Source organism: Chlorocebus sabaeus, chromosome 23, assembly GCF_047675955.1.
Source record: "Chlorocebus sabaeus isolate Y175 chromosome 23, mChlSab1.0.hap1, whole genome shotgun sequence".
NCBI lineage: Eukaryota > Metazoa > Chordata > Mammalia > Primates > Cercopithecidae > Chlorocebus > Chlorocebus sabaeus.
In genome coordinates this window covers 78897783-78921532 of record NC_132926.1, presented here as the reverse complement: position 1 = coordinate 78921532, position 23750 = coordinate 78897783, and the positions used below count along the sequence as shown (strand labels likewise).

The 23750-nt window shown below is 35.8% G+C and overlaps 2 protein-coding genes across 21 annotated transcripts in view; one reads left to right on the top strand and one right to left on the bottom strand.

Moving 5' to 3' along the window:
* GIN1 (gypsy retrotransposon integrase 1) overlaps nt 1-6144 on the bottom strand; it is a 35528-nt gene extending 29384 nt beyond the window's left edge. Inside the window, exon 1 of the mRNA XM_008014079.3 lies at nt 6026-6144. The gene's annotated coding sequence lies outside the window, so the exon portion shown is untranslated. The remainder of the gene's footprint in view (nt 1-6025) is intronic.
* Nucleotides 6145-6166: 22 nt separating this feature from the next.
* Nucleotides 6167-23750, top strand: part of PPIP5K2 (diphosphoinositol pentakisphosphate kinase 2) — an 80332-nt gene continuing 62748 nt past the window's right edge. For 19 of the 20 annotated variants that reach the window (XM_037985146.2, XM_037985107.2, XM_037985076.2 and 16 more), the window contains exons 1-5: nt 6167-6450; nt 11232-11626; nt 15398-15593; nt 18658-18748; nt 19990-20075. In XM_037985146.2, the coding sequence (XP_037841074.1) occupies nt 11513-11626; nt 15398-15593; nt 18658-18748; nt 19990-20075 (487 nt within the window). In that variant the 5' untranslated portion in view covers nt 6167-6450; nt 11232-11512. Of the gene's footprint in view, nt 6451-10368; nt 10487-11231; nt 11627-15397; nt 15594-18657; nt 18749-19989; nt 20076-23750 lie in introns of all 20 variants that reach the window. The other variant, XM_073010782.1, reaches the window with a different exon arrangement.

Sequence of the window (23750 nt, the reverse complement as noted above, 5' to 3'; positions counted from 1 at the left end):
AACTGTGACTGACTAGATGTGTGGAGTAAATGCAAAGAAGAATCTGGGATCACTTCTGTCTGAAGCTCTGGCTTAGGGAGAAAGATGACAATATTAAGCAGGTTGTATTCTTCATGGATAAACTCGGCATGTAAAAAGTAGGTGAAGTTAAGGCAATGGAAGAAGGATCAGATGGAAAGTGTACAGAGTAGGAAGTGCAGTGGACATATCCTTATCCTTCAACATTAATGAGTTCACTCATCCATGAATCCTTTCTGATCACATCTCCAATCTCAGGGAGAATTGTGCACACTTTCCTTGGTACATTCACAGTAATATGTGTCAACTTTTATCATAAAATCTGAAACACTCTATTGAATATATTAGTTTATATGTCTCTCTCCCAAATATACTGTAAACCTTTAGGGACATGAGAATAGCCAGAGACATAGGAAAAAAGCAGGAAGAGGTTCTGGTAATAGAAGTTTGGCAAATACACCGTTCTTAGAAGTAGACAGAGAGGCTAAGTGATATAAGAACCATAATGTAGGCCGGGCGCGGTGGCTCAAGCCTGTAATCCCAGCAGTTTGGGAGGCCGAGACGGGCGGATCACGAGGTCAGGAGATCGAAACCATCCTTGCTAACCCGGTGAAACCCCGTCTCTACTAAAAAATACAAAAAAAAACTAGCCGGGCGTGGTGGCGGGCGCCTGTAGTCCCAGCTGCTCAGGAGGCTGAGGCAGGAGAATGGCGTGAACCCGGGAGGCGGAGCTTGCAGTGAGCTGAGATCGCGCCACTGCACTCCAGCCTGGGCGACAGAGCAAGACTCCGTCTCAAAAAAAAAAAAAAAAAAAAAAAGAACCATAATGTAGCTAGTGGTTTTGGCAAAAGTATACAGTATAGTTACAGTATAGCAGGACGGTTGGCAACCAGACTGAAATGACACAAGGAAAGAGTGGAAAGTCAGAAAGTGGATTTAGAAACTTGAGCTTAGCTATAAAGGCAAGGAGCTACAAGATAGTTGCTAGAGGCAGATGTAAGGTTCATTCATTGATCTAAAAAATGTTACTGAGTAACTGCTATGTGCCAGTTACAACGCTGGAGACAGGATAATAAACAAGATGTAGATTCTCCTGACCTTCATTGAGTTTACATTCTAGTGGGGTTAAAATTTTTGACAGCCGTGTTATTAGCCACATCACCCACAACAGCCAAATGATGGAAGCAACTCAAGTGTCCATCAATGGCTGCATGGATAAACAAAACATGGTGTATTTATTCACACACCTTTAAAAGGAAGGAGATTCTGACACACGTTACCATATGGATGAATCTTGAGGACGTTAAGCTAAGTGAAATGAATGAGTCACAAAAAGATAAATACTGTATGATTCCACCTATATGAGGTACTCAGAGTAGTCAAATACATACAGACAAAAAGAACAATGATGGTTGCATAGAACAGAGGGTGGGGAGGAGAGAATGGAAGAGTTATTGTTTAACTGGTCAAGAGTTTCAGTTATACAAAATGAAAAGACTTGTTGAGATGGATGGTGGTAATAGTTGTAAAACCATGTGAATGTACTTAATGCCACTGAACTGTATGTACACTTAAAAATGGTTAAGATGGTAAATTTCATGTTATGTGTGATTTACTACAATTACAATAATTTTTTTTTAAAACAAGATTGTTTTGCTTTCAACAAAGGAATAACCCAAAAAGTTTAATGCTAGCGGACGGGCTTCTAGAAAGACCACTGAAAACAGAGGAAAAAAAATTATAGTATGACGTTCCTGATATGGCAGCAGGGGATGATATCCAATTCACAAATAGGGATTCGTCTGTGATCTCTTCCACTAAAGATATTATAGTGAATATAATCGTGGAGCAAAATTATTTCTTTCTGAAATGCCACTAAAAATTCCCATATAGGCTTCTGACTAGAATGCAGAAAGCTAGAGTAACTCCCCCTCTACCTCTGAGAAAAAGTGGGACAAGATGCCAATCTTCTCCAAATTGATCTATAGATTCAATGCAGTCCCAATCAGGAACCCTCAAGCTCTTTTGCAGAAACTGACAAGCTGATTCTAAAATTGATATGGAAAGCTAAAGGACTCAGAATAATTAAAGCAACTTTGAGAAATGAATATACTTGAAGAATTTCACATTATTTGGTTTCAGGACTTTCTATACTGCTATGGTAATGAAGACTGTGTTATAATGGCAAAATGACAGCCTTAAATCTATGGAACAGAATAGTGCCAGAAACAGCCGCTCAGTTATGGTAAGCTGATTTTTAACAAAGGTGCCAAGGTAATTCAATGAAGAAAGGATAATCTTTTCAACAAATGCTGTAACAATTAAACATCCTTTGAAAAAAGGTGAACCTCACCTCATACCTCACGTTATGTAAAAATTACTTCATGATGGGTCACAAATCTAAACGTACAACTTAAAACTATACAACTTCTAGAAAACAACAACAAAAATTCTTTGTGAGCTTAGGTTGGGTAATGGCTTCCTAGACAGCAAAGAAAAAGCACCTATGCATAAAGAAGAAATTAAAATTTTTATTCTTTAAAGAACCGCCAAAAAAAGAGAAAAATAATACTGGGATAAAATATTTGCAATACATATATATATGATAAATAACTTTTATCTAGAAGTTATAAAGAACTCTCAAAGCTTAACAAGAAAACAACCCAATTTTAAACCTAGAAATACAGACACTTCACCAGAGATATGGTTAGTAAATAAACACACGAAAAAATGTTCAACATCAATAGACAATGAAAAAATGTAAATTAAAAGCACAATAAGACATGACTACACACTAACGACAACATAAACAAAACAAAACCTAACAACACTAGGTACTACCAAGAATACACTTGCTGGTGATAATAGAAAATGATGTAAACATGTTGGAAAACAGTTTGGCAATTTCTTATAAAATTAAACATCAATATACCATATGGTCCAGCAATACCAATCTTACATACTAACCCTAAAGAAAATATATACATCTAAAAACCTGTAAGTGAATGTTTCTAGAAGTTTTATTCCTAACAGCCAAAACCTGAAAACAAATGTTCATCAACTGGTGAATGGATAAACAAATTATAGTAGATCCACATATGGAATACTATTAAGCATTGATAAGGAACAAACTACAAATAGACCTAACAATATGAATAAATCTCAAAATCATTATGCTAAGTGAAATAAGCCAGACACAAATGGCTATATATTATATATTTCTGTTTATATGACATCTGGAAAAGCCAAAAGTATAGGAAGAGGAAATAATTTTAAAAAATTAAACATTTTAAAAACAATTGCCAATGCAATTGCACCACATAAGAATGTTTTGGTCAAGGATGGACTGCCTACTGGTCTGATAAGATGACAGCGGAGCATATCTAGAACCCGATATAGGGCATTTGATATTAGCACTGCAGATCAAGCTGGAGAAATCAATGATACCCAATAATGTGCAGGGACATTTTTTGTTATATGAAGAAAAAAACATATATATATGCACACGCACACACACACCATCTAGGTTCATGTAGGTAGTCTGTATTCGTGCATTGCTGAAACTGCCTAACAAAGCATTTCTCAGAATTTATTCCCACTGCTAAGTGACTCACAACTACAGCTGCAAATAGTTATGCAGTATTTTATTATGATAATCCTCACAATACTCCATAGAGTTGGCATTAGTTTTATATCCATTTTACAGGTAAGAAAATGGGGGGTCCAGAGATTGTCCAATTTACTAAAGGTAATAAAGTGAGTACACGCGCTGACATTTGTAACTTGGAGTCTCTTACTTCAAATTTTATGCTTTTCCCTGCTGCTATACCAATAAGTCAACTAACTTGTCATCCTTAGCTTTTATAATACTTGATTCAGGCCTCTGTTACACAAATTATAAAGTGATTTTTGTAATCAATAAGTTTGATTATAAACGAGGAATGGAAATAGCTTATTAATTTTTTATGTTTACATTGTTTAACATAATGTTCAGAACACAGTGGACACTCAACTATTTGTGAATGAATAAAGAATTACTTGCATTTCCTGAAAGGAGAATTAAAAATTATAGCAAATATTCCAAAGGTAACTTATTTCACTTTTGAAAACATTATAGTTCACTTTCACGAACATGGCACTATAAGTAAACTGTGTCTAAGAAGGTATAGACTTAAGCCTTAATATCTATGTTTGGAAGAGGACATAATATCTTTTCCTTTTTTGCAATCATGAGGATGAAAATAATGGACTTAAAAGTCCTTTGTATATGGTAAAGTAATGTATAATTATTATCATATCTAAGTATTATCATCCATACCAGGCTGTTTAGAGTAACAGAGAAGCCTTTCTTTTCTCAAAATCTTCATCTACATGAAAAAATATTTTAAAATATCTTTCCTTTCATTAATGGTGTTAATGCTTTATAGCAATGTTTATAAAGCTTTAGTGCTAAGAAGAAAATCAGAAGACTCAGGAGTTGTATTCTTTTATAACGATATTACAGTCTAATGCAGTTCACAAACTGCTGGTTCTTGAGGTAGAGAGGCAGATGACAAGAGAAAAAGAAAATGCGTAAGAAAGAAAACTCAGTTCACAGAAAGCACAGCCCTTGAAGTAGTTTAAAGTTTTACTGCTAATAATTGGTATTCATACACAAAAGTAACATAAAAGAAACAGTTTTTGTTTTTTTCAAAGCCCATACATACACTACTTGGTCCCTAGGAACAACGTATTTGAAAAGTAGTTAATATGAGAAAATGGTTTGAAACTGTAATATTCGGGACAAATATAAATATCTTCTTATTAAGTGGTTTCAACTACATAAAGAAAGACTGTCCTGGGACTTCTTTGGATACGCTCATATTTTCAAGAATTTCTCTTAAAGTCATTACTTACGTACTTAAACGTGTAGGGATAAGAAAAAATGAAAGTGGTTGATTAAAACTTGTAGTTTTGCATGAGGAATGTCAGGGTCATATTTGGTTAAGCTTTACACACTTTGTCCCCTCCATAACATCAAATAAAATAAATTCATTGCTTAATTCCTTTGATAATTTTATGTTTGTGTTCAATACAGTAAGGCAGTTAGGTATTACGTCAAGATTAGGACTTAACTGTTTCACCAAGGGTTAAAAACAAAGCTACCAATTTAAGCCCCTAAAAGGTTAAAATACCCGCTAGTTCCATCTTAAAATCTACAATTTTCAATCAACACGTTAACCTGGATCGGAATTCTGACATTTGAATTATTCTATTTTAAGCTCCAAAAAATGGACACGCACAATTTCATGCAACGTCAAGGAGTTGTAAATTTAAATACACTTCTCTGTAATCTGGTTCACTTCAGAGTACAAATTCATTTAACAAAAAAAATGCCTTCATCGCCATATGCATTCACATGAAGCCACATGGGATAAATGCATTTCCACTTTAAAAAGTATCTGCTTTGGTTCAGAAATGCCCATTTAAGAAAAACCTACACTGAGATAAAGTGGACATTTTTCTTTTAAAACTACGTGACAGGATTCCCTCTTGACCTCACGTTTCTCCCCGCCACTTATTTAAATTTGGGGCAAAATTTCTGATTAAATGACTGATCAAAGTAATGGGGAGAATTCTCCAATGCCGGCCAAAAGTGCTTGGAGTTTCAAACGCTGTGAGGGAGCATTTCCTAAGCTTTGGGCGACTTGTTAACGGAATCTTAAGGGCAAGGTCCAACCACACTTAGAATCAGCACGAAAATGACCATTTGGTAAAACTCAATTACACCCAGTAGGCACCTCTCCAGGCCCGAAACGGCACTCGCCCTTTCTGCTCAGCTAGCGCGGGACATCGCAACGCCCAAGGCCCAACCCGTCTCAACGGCGCCTGCGCAAAATCTCCCCACAGAATCAATTAAACCCTTCCTTAGGCCGGTCGAGGCTAATGGTTTTGAAATTACTGTCGGGTTACGCCTCACTTTAAAAAACAAGTAGGTATGACACAGCACACCAGAACGACCACTCACCGAGGTGGTCCTAAATTCAAACGACAGATTTAAGCTTCCTCTCGTGATTTATCTGGCGCTGCCGGAAGCGGAACTACCCCGGTCCTTTAGAGGCCAGTCCTTTTGGGAGCCTTGGAAGCACGGTCAGAAAGGTTAGGACGGATCGTTTGGCTCTTGCCGGAAATCGTTCCGCCCGGTGAGGTTTCGGCGTGAGACCCGAGGAGGGCGGGGAAGAGGCGTGACGGAGATTTCTGAGGTGTAGTAGCCTGAGGTGCCCCTATGTGGCCCTATAGCTGTTACTGAAGGAAGTAGCCTACGTCCACGCCTACAACTGAAGTAACTTGACGAACACCTCACCCCTGCCTCCGGGATGAAAGTGGGTAACCTAGACCTGAATGGGCTTGACCATCTCACAACTGCTCGCGTGACGACCGCATTCGTGGCAGGTGAGGGCCCCAAAACTGGAGGAGAACCGGAGATGCGGAACCTGATCATGCCAGGGTTGAGGCGGTGCTGGGCTTCTGCTTTGTCTCCTGTGCTCTGCAGAGCCTAAGCACGCGCTCCACCGAGGGGCATGTGCTGCAGCGAATGACAGCCTGGGCGTGGAGTGACAGTATAGCTTTGAGGGTCCTTTCGCGCCTTGATTTCTCCTCCTGCTCCTCCATGGCTTCCCTTTTTCATTTCTTGGGTTTGAGACGCCAGAAATGGAAGCTCAGCAGCTAAAAGGGAACTGTCGAGCTTCTACCCCACGCTGTTCCTGGCTCCACCGAAGTGATTAGCCTCGAGTTACGGGACTGCTGTGGGTAGAGGTGGCTTTTTAAAAAATTTTCTTCCTTAGTCCTTATCCCTCTCTGTCAACCCCACACCCACTTTAACAGAACAAAAGCCTCGTGTGTTGCAGCCTTTCATAGTAGGAACCGAGGCTGCAGGTCACTGCCGCACCTAATCGTTTGGAGGGCGTTGCAGCCTTCCGCGCCTTGAAGTCTCGAGAAAGGGCCAGGGTGGTGATCCCGGGATCTCATTCACGAGGTTCTTGACCTCTTCCTGGGAGTTTGCGACTCCTGGAGTCCTTTGGGTAGTAGGTGTCTTGCTGGAAGGCTTAACTATGGAAGTGGGAAGCGTAGCTGACCTTAGCACATAAAATCCTCGCTCTACACTGGGGCAGGATTTTGTTTTGCTATTGTGAATTCTTTAATGAAATGGCTAATTTTTTTTTATTTGTCTTAGATAGATAAAATAATGATAGTTGCCATTAACTGAGTCTTACGTGTGCCGAGTGCTTTACATATTTTGTCATTCGTTCCTCTCAACAATTCCAGGAGATATGTTAGATTATTATCACCATTTTACAGAGTTAGAAATTGAGGAGCAGTCAAGCAACTTGCCCTAGTAAACAGTTGTAAGTAAACGTTTGAATCTTTGTTAAAAACCAGATCCGTCTGCCTTCAAAATCTGTATTCTATTGTCCCGTCCTGTTCTTCCTTGATTTCAATTTCTTCACTAACATTTTCAGTGTCGGAGAGTATTCATTTTAAAAAAATTGGTGTGCCTACTTATATGTCTGACAAAAGTTAGACATGATCTCTGTCTTTATGTAGCATTGTGATGCAGAATTAAGTAGTACAGAACTCAGAATGCTGTACTTACTGCAGCACAGGTTTATTTAAAGCAAAGGACTAAACCTACGTGCAGAAAATTTTAGAATTTTAAATTCATATAACTTTCAGAGTAGTTGTTGTGAGAGTATTAAACTGAACAATTGGTAGAACATTTGTTGATTACCCAAATAAGTGCTATGAACCAAGTTAAGTAGCGGGAATATATAGATTAGGTCCTCATTCTCTAAGAGCTCCCATACAACCACAATATAGACAGTGTTATGGACTATTAATTTTCTCATGTGGAAGAGGAATTGTGTTTATATAGGAAGATGTTCTTATTTTTAGGAGATGCATACAAAAGTACTTAGAGTTGAAGTGTGTTGATACCTAGTACCTTCAAATGGTACAGCAAGTGTGTGTGTGTGTGTGTGTGTGTGTGTGTGTATAAATAGCAAATATGGCAAAATGTTGGCAATCGTTAAGTATAATGGTGGGCATATGGATGATTAATAAACTGTTCTTTCAACTTTTGTAAATATTTGTAATTTTTCATAATGAAAAGTTGGGGAGGAAAAAACCCAACTCTGATGGAAACAGATAAGTGAAAAGATAGATCCAAAATGCTGCGGAACATAGAAGATGGGAGAGGGTTTTTACGTATATTTAGGGCTTATCAAAGGTGTGATAGTTCTCAGGAAAACCTTCATTGAAGACCTTCCAGTTGGTTTTTGAATGGGGCATAGGAACTTTCAAGGAGAGCAGTGAATTCCAGGCATAAGGAAATGCAGGTTCAGCAAAAAGGTATTAAATGAACGTTTGAAGAAGGAAAAAAAAAAAAAATCAACATGAAGGTTGTGTGGAACTTGGAATGGGCTTTTTCTGTGTAGTCTTATAAATGAACCAGATTGCCTTTGCCAGCCTGCAGAAGCTTATTTATTCCCTATTACATGGATGTACTATTAGTGCCCTGGAAAGGAGACACAATTTATAACAGTGTTTCCAATGCTTTTGGAATTTCAGGAAAACTGGTTATGTGTTTGCGTTCAGGCTGAGCAGCAGGAGCAGGAGCTCCCATTTCCTCTGATTTTGAGAGCAGAGATTTACTAGTTTATAGTTGGGCTCCTGAGGGAACCCATGGAAAGGGCTACAATGATGGCTTGGAAATATTAAGTTCAGGTAAGGGGCATCTGAATACTAGGTGGGACTGATGGATGATCCAGGGTGTTATTTTGAGGATCAGGTAGCTCTGGCTGTGACCAGTAAAGGTATGAAAGGGAAGAATGATTATCCTAGGCAGTAGTGTTCATGATAGTCTCAAGCAGTGTGGTAAGACTAGAAAAGATGTAGAGGTCTCCAACAACAACAGTGGCAAAGGGGAGTTTCTGTGACTCATTAGACAAGAGGTAAGTAGATACATTCTAAATTGAGTTATTTATATTTGTTCCTTGCCAATTAAATTTGTTAGAAAACTGTCATAACAACATTTAACAAGATATTGAACAACTAACATTTACTGAGTGCTTAATATGTGCTATTTGCTGTGGCATCTGTATTGTAATTTCATTGTCAAAACAATATGTGAAATTTATAATCCCATTTTACAGATGATGACTGGAGAGGTTCAATAACTTGACTAAGGACACAGAGCTGAGCAACTTTCAGAAAAAGTTTTCAAATCCAGTTTTGAGTCTAGAGCAATTGTTCTTATAGTGTGATTCCAAGATGAGCAACATCAGCATCACCTTGGAACTTTTGGAAAGGCAAAATATTGGGACCCACCCCCAAAGTTTTGAGTTTAGTGTTTTAACAAGTCCCTACAGGTGATTCCGTTGCATTCTAATGTTTGAGAACTACTGCATTGAGTGTGGACATTTTTAGTAGCATAACACTCATTTCAGATTCTTTTAGATTTATATGTTAGAGTCAGTAGGGAGTTTGGTTTATAGGAGTGTTTATGGAAACTATGGTTTATTGTTTAATATATGCCAAGCACTTATGCTATCCCACTTAGTCTTTACAGATGTTACTATTCTCCCTTTTTTATAGACTAATAGCAACTAGCATAAGTCACTAGCTACGAAGTGACAGATTAAAACAGATGTACCTGACTCCAGAACATTCCCCTTCTACTATCGAAATATTTGAGCTCTTTTTAGATGGAAAGAGTAAAAAACTTAAAAGAAACCAAGAGATATTTGCCATTTGATAGAAAACAGAACTGAGATCAACTTATCCACCAACATCAAGTTTTACAGCAACTGGAAACTTTGTTTTTTTTTTTTTTGGTTTGCTTTTTTCAGTAGACATTTTTTACATGTTAAATAATGCAGAGGAATAGAACAAAAGGCATTGATTTATAAAGTAAATTATTTCTACTTTTATTTTTAAATTGCAAATTATTTTAAATGTAACACTGTAATTTAAAGATGGTTAAAGTGAAGGCTAACTGGGTAAATTGATTTTAATGTCTACTGGGGAGTCACCAGTTATACTGGAATTAGATCTTTAGGAATAGAACTTTTGGAGTTATGCTTTTAATTCTACCTAGCATATTGTTTGACTTTTAAGAATATTTGATCAATTAATTTCTTTTACTACCAGTAATCAAATGAAGCATTTGTTATGTAGTTTCATCTTGGTATATAATTAATTTTAATATGACCAGGAAACAAGTACGTGTAAACAACTATGGTAAGGAATATTTTGAGATGATACTGCTCTTATATGATGGTTCTTATTTATTTACTTATTTATTTGAGACAGAGTCTTTCTCTGTTATTCAAGCTGGAGTATAGTGGCACAGTCATAGCTCACTGGAGCTTCAAACTGTTGGGCTCAAGCGATCCTCCCACCTCAACCTCCCAAGTAGCTAGGATTACAGGTGCGAGCTATGATAGTTCTTTAACTGATACTCATGGATGCCTGGTTATGTGGAAGAGTTTGAATGTCAGTGAATCACATAAAATTGCTTGCAGAATTTAGTGCATATGTACTTTCTTTTTTTCTGAGGAGAAGATCCATAGATTTTATTAGATTTGTTAAAGAGTTTTCGACTTCTACACGTTTAAGAGCTGCTATTTAATGAAATCTTGTTCTGATTCTAATCTTTTTTTGTTCTTTTATGTATGAGACCAGAATATAGAATTGTTATGTTCCCTAAAATACCTGTTTACAGACAGCTTTACAAATTGACTTAATGTAATTTCAGATTAATATTTGTCAGTGGTTTTTAAAGCTGCATTCCATTTGTCTGTTCTTTTCCATTGCATTCAGATATTTCGTAACTATGTGCTAACAGATTTAGCTTTAATATAATTTTGTTATAATTTGAGTAATTTTCTCTTGATTTAGATATTTTGGGATGAAGAATTTAATGTGTAGTCTTTTTGTTAATTCATATGTTTGTCAAGTTGCTAAGATGTATACTACTGAGGATCAGTTTTAGTTTCTTAATTTTTCGTTTTTATTAATTATAAGTAATTTTCTTATGGGAGAAATTGTATTTTCATTTTGACAATATACATCAAGTTATTGGTGCTGATTTTACAAGAGTCATTAAAAATTATTTTTTACAGGAATGTTTTTGGAGTGCACCTCCCAAAATTAGTTTTTTCATTGCATTTTAGGTAAGAAGATTGCTGTATCAACTCAAGAAAGCAATAGCCTCACTGTCTTTGTATTTTGAATTGCAACAACTTTGATATCAACAATGAAGCAATGATATCTAAGAACAAAAGAGTATTTGCCAACAGTCATCATAATATCAAGTGATTGTATAAGCAGAAACAAGCTGTCGCAGACCTGTGTGTCAGCTAATATATGGAGAATGCTTTCTTCTGATACTGTTTACTTAGAGGCAGTTCTAATATAAATCATTTCAGTTATATCTACATCAAATAAAATAAAAATGAGTGAAGCCCCCAGATTCTTTGTTGGGCCAGAAGATACGGAAATAAATCCTGGAAATTATCGACATTTCTTCCACCATGCAGATGAAGACGATGAGGAGGAAGATGATTCTGTAAGTTGTTTGTTTTTTCTTTGGTGAGAGAAGACCGATACAGTATAGGCTTTTTACTAATCACAGTTAATGTGAATTAATCTTAAGACTCTTTTTGTTGGAAAATTTTTAAACTGAAAAAGTATATTTTGTTTCATGACTGATGTTGTTGAATCTATGATGAATCAATAAATACAGTTATGGGTCAAACCTTTATGTTGTTTAATGATGTCTATTTTAGTTTCTTTCAGTGATACGCATAGTGTAACTCAGTGTTAGGTAAAAAAAAAAAAAAGTGGCAAAGAGAAACAGTAATCTGGGCCATAAATCCAAAAGCTTTCTTGTATGTAGAAATACATAACAAATAATTGATGATAAGTAGAAGGAAATAATTTTAAAGGTTATTTAAAGAAGAAGGATTACTTAACTAGATTCATTAAGCTTATGTTACCAATGTGAGTTCTGGTTGAACTGAAGATACTCATATTTATTAACTTCAGAAGTCTGAAAACTGAGTGGCTAAAAGGATAGGCTACCTAAAGTATCTGTGTGTTTGTGTGTGTGTCTAAAACTTGTTCTCTTTCTGATATAATGTTCTATCCATACTGGATCTTAGGAATGATATACATTTATTATGCTCATTTTGCTATAGTTTCATTAGACCAATATTTTTCTTACTCATCATTTAATTTTTTAAGTAGAGACTACTTTACTGTGAATACTGATTTAAAATACCTACAGTACGTGTTTGTTTTTCATATATTTCTAATTGGAAAGAGCATTTAGTTTTAGGAGAAAAACCTGTTTTATTTTGTAAAAATAGCAAAACCAAACATAGTGATTAGATGACTCTTTAAGCCCTTTTTTATAATAACGATCTTTCACAGTGGAGTTACACATATTTGAAATGCAAACTCTACTGTTAGCTCATTTCAAACCTTCAATGCAGAGCACCTTTGCTACCTCCTGCCCCTGAAAAACTAGATTTTCAGGCAGGCTTCTCTTACCAGCTCAAACTTTTCTTTATCTGAAGTTTTATCTAGAAGTCCTATAAGTAAAACATGAAAGCAGAGCATCTCTGGCTCACTTAAACTATAAAGCACTATTGATTCAGCCTCTACTACCTTTATCCCCTTTTTCTAGAGTTCTTCTGAATATAGTGTGAACACCACTGGCAGATCAAAGCCAGTCTTCTTACATGTGAAAGCTTTTATGTCTCATCTATATCTACATCCATACTTCTTTCCCATTCTTTCTACCTTCTATGTTTTAGTAACATCAACATTTTTATTTCCACATATTTATTGTCATACCATGCATCTTTGCTATTGTGTGTACTCTTTCACCTTTCTGAAATGACCTTATTTTGGAATACCTTGTGAATTATTTTTCATTCTTCCAAACCCTCCTCAGATTTCACATCATTCACTCTTTCCACTCTCCTTGCTTTTTTTTCCATCACAGATTGGAATACTTCTTCCTCATTACTGTGTCTTTACATTGGTGTATATACAGTTGTCCCTCAATATTCATGAGGGATTGGTTCTAGAACTCCCTGTGGATACCAAAATCTGCTGATGCTGAAGTTCTTTTTATAAAATTGTGTGATATTTACATGTAAGCCGCATCTACCTATATGTTTTAAATCATCTCTAAATTACTTTAATACAATATAAATATGTAAATAGTTGTTATACTGTATCGCTTAGGGAATAATGATAAGAAATATCATCTGTATATGTTCAGTACAGATGCTTTTCCCCCCACAAATATCTTCAATACATGATTAATTGAATCCATGGATGTGAAACCCATAGATATGGAGGGCCAACTGTACTTCTTTTCCATGTATCACAATGTATTTTATTATTACTGTGTTCCCTGTTAGACTCAATGTACTTTGAGTACAGGTACGTCTGTATATCTAATCTTCAGCACATTGTGTGGTGCACTATTATCACTTTACAGAAGCTTGATTTTATTTGATCTATAGCTTTATATTCATAAAATGATTTATTCCAGATCATTCTTCTGTTTTTAATATTTTTCTCCCGTTTTTAGACTTCAAAGATGTGAATATAGTTTTTTTAGACATTCAACCTAACAGAATACCTCAGATCAGTTTAAAAAATTATCTTCGTGATTTTAAGGTTTTACCTAACAGAGAATCTCTGTTATTGTGTCTTAAGAATGTAAGTTTATTTATACATTTTAAACTTGAATGGTTCCTATTCATCTTAGCCATTGAGCAGATATTCATTAAATAGATTTGTAATACATAAGACTTAATATATTAGCATTTAAAAAAATTGTAAAGCAATGTGAAATGTTAGGTTAGAGTACATTTTTTGTCTGGGGAAATCTACCTTAGGAACATTATAATGAACTGTATCAAAACTTTTGATCAGGAAAGCATTGAATAAGGTCTTATATAAAAGTGGATGGTCAGAGGGATAAATACAGAAGATTCCAGGAAGGTTAGCATTTATAATCTATTTGATTTACCAGTCAACTGTAGTACAATTTTAACTCTGCATTTCATGAGTTTGAGGAGACCATACAGAAATATTGTTCTAGGCATAAAAAAAGAATTATTTAGGCTGGGCGTGGTAGCTCATGCCTGTAATCTCAGCACTTTGGGAGGCCGAGGCAGGCGGATCACAAGGTCAGGAGATCGAGACCATCCTGGCTAACACGATGAAACCCCATGTCTACTAAAAATATGAAAAAAAAAAATTAGCCGGGTGTGGCGGTGCACACGTGTAGTCCCAGCTACTCGGGAGACTGAGGCAGGCGAATTACTTGAACCCGGGAGGCGGAGGTTGCAGTGAGCTGAGATCACGCCACTGTACTCCAGCCTGGGTGACAGAGCGAGACTTCATCTCAAAAAAAAAAAAAATTAATTAATTCTGATATTATCCAATTTTATTTTTAGATATATTAAGAAAAAGCCCAGTAAAGCACTTTCGAGCCTAGATTATAATGTTGTATGAAATATATAAAGTATCATGGAAGAAAGAAGAATTGAAATGAGAAACTGAAGACAGCTTTTGTATATTTGATAAAACTCTCAAGCGTTTAAATGCAAAGATCACCAAATGAATCTTGATTAATTTTATAAATCTAGGAGCTACTCATAAATTAGTTTCTATATCCTGCTTTTTAAGTTTTAGACTGAATCGTGGCCTTCGAGCTGTTACGAGGATGCCAGAGATCAGTAACCCCAATAAATAGGAGTATTGACTATGAAGACAGGAGGGGCAAAGAGACTTGACACCTCTGTTGCCAGTGTGGCTTTCTTTAAAATTTTCTTCCAGGTTGTCATTGGTGACCAACTAATATTCAAGTGCAAACTACAATAATAGTTTAATACTGTATAGCTTTGTAGTCAGGACTATGTCTTATTTTAGGCAAGAGAATTCTTTATCTTTCTACATAGAGTAGATGGGTTTTAACTGTTACTATACTTTACTGGTATGAGGAGGATAAATAAATGCTAGAGGTAGTTAAAGAGGGGGTATTTTTTTAGTTTTAAATTTCATTGAAAATAGCAACAATATTTGTTCTGAAAGTGTTTTTGTTTTTAAATTTTTTTCCAGACCTTTGTAGAAAATTGTTTTTTAAGTGTTTATTATAACAATGATATAATTTTTAAAAATTCCTTTGTTTGTTAATGTGTCCCTTTTATTGATTGATCACATGCCTTATCTACTTTTGGAAAACAAATGAAGATAGCTGTACTTTGGAGTTCATGTAAAGTTAACCTGATTTTTTGTTTCATTTTTGTTTTAGCCACCAGAAAGGCAGATTGTGGTTGGAATATGTTCCATGGCAAAGAAATCCAAATCCAAACCAATGAAGGAAATTCTTGAACGGATCTCCTTATTTAAATATATCACAGTAGTAGTATTTGAAGAGGAGGTTATTTTGAATGAACCAGTGGAAAACTGGCCTTTATGTGATTGTCTTATTTCTTTCCATTCTAAAGGTATTAAGGGGAGTGGGGGAGAAACTCCTTTATCTTCTCTGAGTATAAAACTAATACATATTAATTGTAGACTGTGAGATAAAACAAAAATAAACTTTAAGACACTTTCATGGACAGGTGATATTAACATTTTGATGCATTTCTTTCCAGTGTATGTCTTCTCTGTGTGTTTTCTTTTAATTTAATGTCATAGTGTATGTGTAATTTTATATTTAACCTTTTTCACTATTATATCAAGAAGTTTTTTCCCCCACCATATCATTCTTAGATAATGTGGTTTTTAATAGTGGCATAGTATATCATTGTGTGGATATACCATAACATATTTAAATTTATCTAATATCCTAATATTTGGACAGTTTCCAGTTTTCACTATTAAAAATAAGGTTGTGTGAGCTCTTGTTTGCATCTGTAAGTTTCTTAGGACAAGTTCTTGAATTATTGAATATTTTAAGTCCCTTTCTAGCTGTATAGAACAAGATCTATCATTTTTCATATACATATTCATACTTGATTTTTAAGAACTTAATAATTTGAGATTTTTAGATATTCCTTGCTATATTTTATTAATCAAACTGAAATATCAATTCAGCTTAAGTATTATGTCATTGTAAAATCCACTAATCAAATTATTGCTGAGGGTACATCTGAAAATTCATAGCCTAAGAATCTGTGAATTAAGTGAATTTCCCACTAAGAATTACTAATTGAAAAGATGTGCTCTCGGTTGTAAATGTATTCATATTTAATCATCTCTTGTTACCAAAATATGTTGTCCTGAGCTATGTTAAAGTCTTACTTCAGCAGGAAGAAGATGGAGCATGGTTGTGCTACCATAGCCTAAATTGATGTTCATTATTTCATAGAGAAGTCAAGACACTGATCTTTAAAGACTCAGGCTCCTCATTTTAGAGAACCTTAAAATTTCTTCCTCCTTGAGAGTAAAGCATTCTTCCCTTACCCTCACATGGTTCTTCCTATTAATGCTATATTTGCCTGTAAAAACTAGGTGCTATAGCTAATGTCATATTCCACATACCATCTCTTGGTAGGGAAAAAGTTTCTCTTTAACAAAAACAAAAGCAGGAAATGGTGTAGGTGTTTTCTATTTGCTAAATTCTGTAAGGAGGCTTCAAATCATAGACATCGAGACATCTTTACAAGCAATGAATTCTGAGAGTCTTTACAAAACTTGCAGGATTTGTAATTTGTGGCTAAGTGATTCTTGATATAAAGTATCTGTATTTAAATTTCGAAAACTAAGAGGAGTTTAGGAATAAATCTGGTTTAACTGGCCACAGTTTTTGTTTTGTTTTATTTTCAGCATGTTTTAATACTTTTTCTCTTTATCCTAGTAGTGCTGTAAAATATAGTCTCTTCACAGGTATACTTAGTATTATATAGTTGAATACTAAAGTTATGTATGCTTGCTGATTTTTATCCTTTTCCATAGATATTTATTAAAATATTGCCTCTTAAGGAATAATAACAATAATATTTATTGAGCACTTACTATGTCAGGTACTGTGCTTAGTGCCTTATATCCACACTATTATTAATTCCTCAAAACTCTACTAGGTAAGACTGGTATAATACTCTTTTATGCTGGTACCAGAGGCTTAGAGACGTTAAATAAATTTGCCCAAGGTCACATAGCTAGTGAAAGATGGAACCAGGATTTGAACGCTGGTTTATGTCTTTAACTGTTACGGTATACAACTAATGATGTGTATTGATGGATAAAATTGGAGACTTTGTCAATTTTTTTTTTCCCCCTGGAGACAGGGTCTTGCTCTGTCAACCAGGCTGGAGTACAGTGGTAAAGTCATAGCTTCCTGTAACCTCAAACTCTTGGGCTCAAGTGATCCTCCCACCTCAGCCTCCTGAATAGATAGAACTACAGGTTGCGCCACTACCCTCAGCTGATTCTTTTGAATTTTTTGTAGAGATAGGATCTTGCTATGTTGCCCAGGCTGGTGTTGAATTCCTGGCCTCAAGCACTCCTCCCAACTCGGCCTCCCAAAGCACTGGGAGAGGCAAGAGCCACTGTACCTGGCCAATATAGAGAATAAAATATAATCATAAGTTTTTTTTAGATTTTGGGGAAGGGGAGCTGTTCTTAACTATATCTACTATTTGATTTGTTTTCATTATAATTAGTACTTTTACTAGTCTAGAAGTTTTAGGGAGTTAATTTCTAATATTTTAATGTTGACCGAGCAATAGCATGATTCTGCTCATATATTTTGAGCATATATGTCATATATGAATTAATTTTTGCTTGTATAGCTTTTTTTTTTTTTTTTTTTTTTTTTGAGACAGAGCCTTGCTCTATTGCCCAGGCTGGAGTACAAGGGCGCAATCTCCGCTCACTGCAACCTCCCTCTCCTGGGTTCGAGTGATTCTCCTGCTTCAGCCTCCCAAGTATCTGGGATTACAGGTGCACGCCACCACACCTGGCTAATTTTTTGTAATTTTAGTAGAGATGGGGTTTCACCATGTTGGCCAGGCTGGTCTCGAACTCCTGACCTCAGGTGATCCACCTGCCTTGGCCTCCCAAAGTACTGGGATTACAGGCGTGCACCACCACTCCTGGCCCACTGTTTTTAAAGGTACATAAGTTCTTTGGTTATCAGCTAATTTATGTGTGTAGGCATCAAAGTATCTAAGACAAAAGAAGAGATGTTGAATATATTTTTTAAAAATCACCAGGTGATTCTGATACACCCATGCTATTTATATATAGAGTTCTCTTTGTGTATGAGGTAAATTTTACCTTATTTCAGGTGACTGACTAGTCGGACCTTGACTCACATGTCAGTGCTCCAAATTTGGTTATATAACCACTGGTTTGCTGTGCCTTAACAATCAAATTAGGAAAAAATAAGATTTAATATATAAGTTAAATCAAGGTTTATGTATATATTATTCCATACCTTTTATAGAAGGCAGTTATGTGTTAATGAAATTAATCTTTTATGGGAGGTGGCATCAATTCAAATTAATAAAGTATAGATGCTTATCTTGAGATTATACAGAATATGTTAATAATATGTATTCTTAGGATTTCCACTGGACAAAGCGGTTGCCTATGCAAAACTCAGGAATCCATTTGTAATCAATGACTTGAATATGCAGTATCTCATACAAGATAGGTGAGTGGTGAAGTTGGCTGAATTAAGGGAAGGAAAATTAACATTAATTTAGTACCTACTCTACGCTGACATGGCATCAGGTGGTTTTGCATTATTAATTCATTGTACTTCCAAAATACTCAGAAAGAGTTGTTTATTACCTAATTTTACAGATGAGGAATCTTCATAATTAGGAAGATTGATTAATCTAACCAAAGTCACAAGTAGTTCCCCAAGTAGTAGGACAGACTTCACCGAGATTGTTTAACAATTTCCAGAGCCTACTAAACCATTGAAAGTTATGAGCGCACTTTTTCTGTCATGGGACTGATGATGAAATTAGGATTTTACTCATTATAACTAGATTTTTTAAATGGTAAAGTATACCTATTTTGAAAAATATTATACTATATATTTTAGCATTCATTGAACAGGCAAAAAGCATGGATTGCTAATACATTATAAAATATGAGTGTATTTATGTATTTCATTCAATCGATGTTTCACTCCTATAGCTATTATAATCTCACCAGCATTCTATTTTCTAGTGTTACCATTACAATATGAGATTATATATACGAAAATGCTTTGTAAATATGAGACCCTATGGTTTTTTCACTCTGCTATTTTTTTCTGTTCTTCCAGAGAGTAACAATTATTAATATCTAAAATTTAAAACATTTTCTCTAGATTTACATATTAATTCATATATATGTATTTATATATATATACAGCTATAGCTATAGAAATGTATGTTTTAAAAGGTTTGAAAAGTAAAAGCATACTGAAAGCCATTTAATCTTGTCACTATATCTATCATATTTTTTTCTATAGAAAGCAATACATACACACAATCACATTTTACCAAATTAGAATCACTTTTCTCTAGTATACTATGAACAGTTCTCCATGTCATTAAATACTATTTGAGCATAAGGCTTTTAATGCTGTTCTATCATTGTGATATATCAACTTTATTCAGCCATTTTTAAAATACATTTATGTTCTCAGTTTTAATAATTAGTATCCTAATAAGCTAGAAAAGAATTGTGCATAAATTTTTGTTCTTATTGCTGAATATTTCCTCAGAATACCTTTTTTCAATATTTGAAATGACATTTGTTTATTTAAAAAATAAAAAGGGTTGAGATATATACCCTTTTTATTTGTAGAACAGTAATGTCTTTTAAGAAAACTACAATAATATATTCATTGTGAAATGGAGCAATAAAACCATAAGGATGTTTTCCTTTTTTCTTCAGGAGAGAAGTATATAGTATTCTTCAAGCTGAAGGTATTTTACTTCCTCGTTATGCAATTTTGAACCGTGACCCAAATAATCCCAAAGGTAAGAGTAAGAGATTTTAGGTTAGCTTCCTTTGCCACTTGACATACTTTTGGGCCACATTCTTACAGTAATTAACTGGAAGGAATTTAAAGAATTCATAGTGTTCTATTCCATTTAAAAAAAATAATCTAGGCCGGGTGCGGTGGTTCACGCCTGTAATCCCAGCACTGTGGGAGGCCGAGTCGGGAGGATCACGAGGTCAGTAGATCGAGGCCATCCTGGCTAACATAGTGAAACCGCGTCTCTACTGAAAATACAAAAAAATTAGCCGGGCGCGGTGGCGGGCGCCTGTGGTCCCAGCTACTTGGGAGGCTGAGGCAGGAGAATGGCGTGAACCCGGGAGGCGGAGCTTGCGGTGAGCCTAGATTGCGCCACTGCGCTCCAGCCTGGGCGGCAGAGCGAGACTCCATCTCAAAAAAAAAAAAAAAAATCTAAACAGCCAAACATATTCAATTAAAAGGTGACACTGAGTTAAAAGGCTAACTAATAATTTAGGAATTATTTATCCTTCTCTTCTTTGGCCTACCTTTGACATATCTCTAAGAACCATGAGTTGGAATTTTGAAATTACATACGAGTGAATTTTTATTGATTAAGGGTGAACAAGTGATTTATCTATGACTATTGAATTAAGTATTAGAAACTTCATGCTACAATGCCAAAAACTAAATACTGGCCAAGAATTTGGAAATACAGCTGGCCCTGGAACAGCATGGGTTTGAACTCTGCCAGTCTGCTTATTCACGGAATAAACATGAATTGAAAATACTGGATTCGTGGGTCCCACATATACTGATAGCCGACTTTTCATTTACATGGATTCTGCAGAGCCAACTTTGGGACTTGAGTATGTGAAGATTTTGGTATACGAGGGGGTTCCTGGAACCAGTCACCGCTTGTAACAAGGGGCAACAGTACTTCTAAGTATTTATTAGTATTTTAAAGCACTGTTTGCTCCTTTTTTTCTGGTATCTAAAACATAGCATGGAAGCTATACCTAACTTAGTCTGAAGGCAAGATATATGTTTGTCTTGAGAGTTAACATTCTGTGGCGTGAACTCGGGAGGCGGGGCTTGCAGTGAGCTGAGATCCGGCCACTGCACTCCAGCCTGGGCAACAGAGCCAGACTCCATCTCAAAAAAAAAAAAAAAAAAAAAAAGAGTTAACATTCTGTTCACACTTACTATTGTGGGGAATTTTGATGAATTTATTATACCTTAAACCATCTTTTATTAAAAACTAGAGGGGGCGCAGAACAAGATGTCCGAATATACCCTCCAGTGATTGTCGCACTCCCCACAGGAACACCAAATTATAAACTAGCAATGCAAGAAAGCACCTTCATAAGAACCGAAAAATTAGTCTACTCAGGTGGTGCCTCTGTGAACATGTCGGCAAGAGTTGTAGCATTCCTGGGCTTAGGGCGCCCCCTAGTGCTAATATAGCTGCAGTGACCTCAGGCTTCCATCATAACACTTACGTCTTTTTTGAATATGTGGAAAGCTTTCTCAAGAAGGATGGGCACAAAGAAGCCCAAACGGTGAAGACTGAAATAAATGTCTAACTTGTAAATACCGAGACATCAGTGAATGTCTACAAGCATCAAGAACATCCAGAAAAATGTGACCTCACCAAACAAACTAAATAAGGTACCAGTTACCAATCCTGGAATGATGTAGCTATGTGACCTTTCAGACAGAGAATTCAAAATAGCTGTCTTGAGGAAGCTCAAGAACTGCAAGGTAACATGGAGAGTGAATCAAAATTGTATCATGAGAAATAAACAAAGAGATTGAAATAATTCAAAACCATCAAGCCAAAATTCTGGAACTGAAAAATTCAGTTGACAAACTGAAATATACATCAAAGCCTCTCAACAGCAAAGTGGATCAAGCAGAAGAATTAGTGAGCTTGAAGACTGGCTATGTGAAAATACATAGCCAGAGGAGAAAGAGAGGAAAAGAATGAAACACACCTACAGGACTAAAGAGACCTGACAGAGGAGTCTGAACAAACTTCTCAGGTAGCACTTTTCATCTTTTTGGCCCACTCCTTTCTTCATTTTTCTTTGACAACTTTGGGACCTATGTAGTTAATAAGGGGAAGGGAAAATGTGTGTGTGTGTGTGTGTGTATATATATAGAGAGAGAGCTTAAAAATAGCCTCAAAGGGACAAATCCAATAATTAGTGCTCTTAAAGAGAACATAGGGAGATCATGGTAGAAAGTTTATTGAAAGAAACAATAACAACTTTCCAAACCTAAAGAAAGATATGAATATCCATAGGTCATAGAAGAATATGAATATTTAACTCAAATAAGACATATATTAATCAAACTCTGAAAGGTCAAGGATAAACAAAGATCCTTAAAACACCCAGAGAATAGATGTATATAACATTTAAAGAAGCTCTGATACAGCTGGCAGCTGACATCTGAGCAGAAAGCTTATAGGCTAGGAGAGAGTGTGATGGCATTCAAAGTATTGAAGGAAAAAAAAAACTTCGAACCTAGAATATTCTATTCAGCAAAATTATCCTTCAAACATGAAGACATAATAGATTTTACTAAACAAACCTGAGGGATTCATGAATTACCAATATCCTGGAATTTCCTATCCTTATAGGATAGGATAAGAAAAAGATCTTACAGGGTCTCTAAGGAAATGTTTTACAGGAAATGTTAAAAGGAGTTCATCAATCTGATAGAAAAATACATTAACAATTAGAAATCATCTGGGCCAGGCGCAGTGGCTCACACCTGTCCCAGTACTTTGGGAGGCTGAGGCTGGTGGATCACGAGGTTAGGAGATCGAGACCATCCTGGCTAACATGGTGAGACCCTGTCTCTACTAAAAATACAAAAAAAAATTAGCCGGGCTTGGTGGCGGGTGCCTGTAGTCCCAGCTACTCAGGAGGTTGAGGCAGGAGAATGGCGTGAACCCAGGAGGCGGAGCTTGCAGTGAGCCAAGATCATGCCACTGCACTCCAGCCTGGGTGACTGAGAAAGACTCCTTCTCAAAAAAAAAAAAAAAAAATTCAAGAAATCATCTTAATGTGTAAAACTCATTGGTAATAGTAAGTGCACAGATAAGTACATAATATTCTAACACTGTCATTGTGGTGTACAAACCTCTTATATATTTCATAGGAAGACTAAAAGGTAAACCTATCAGAAATAATAACTACAACAACTTCTTACGAGTATAGAAACATAAAAATAGAGACAACAAAAAGCTAAAACATGGATGGGCGAAATGGAGTTAAAATGTAAAGTTTTTAAAATTTTCTCTTTCTTTTTCTTTTCTTTGTAATCAGAGTTGTCATCAATTTAAAATAATTGCTAATAAAATGTTATTTGTAAGCCTTATGGTAATCACAAAACAAAAACCTGTAACAGATACACAAAAAATAAAAAGAAATTAAAACATACTACCGGAGAGAATTACATACATATATATGTATTTGAGACAGGGTCTTGCTCTTCACCCATGTTGGAGTGAAGTGGCATAATGGCATTTCACCCATGTTGGAGTGAAGTGGCATGATCACTTTTCACTATAGCCTCAACTCCCTGGTGATTCTCCCACTTCAGCTTCCTGAGTAGCTGGGACTACAAGCACAAGCCACCATGTCCAAGTAATTATTTTTTGTAGGGACAGGGTCTCACTGTGTAG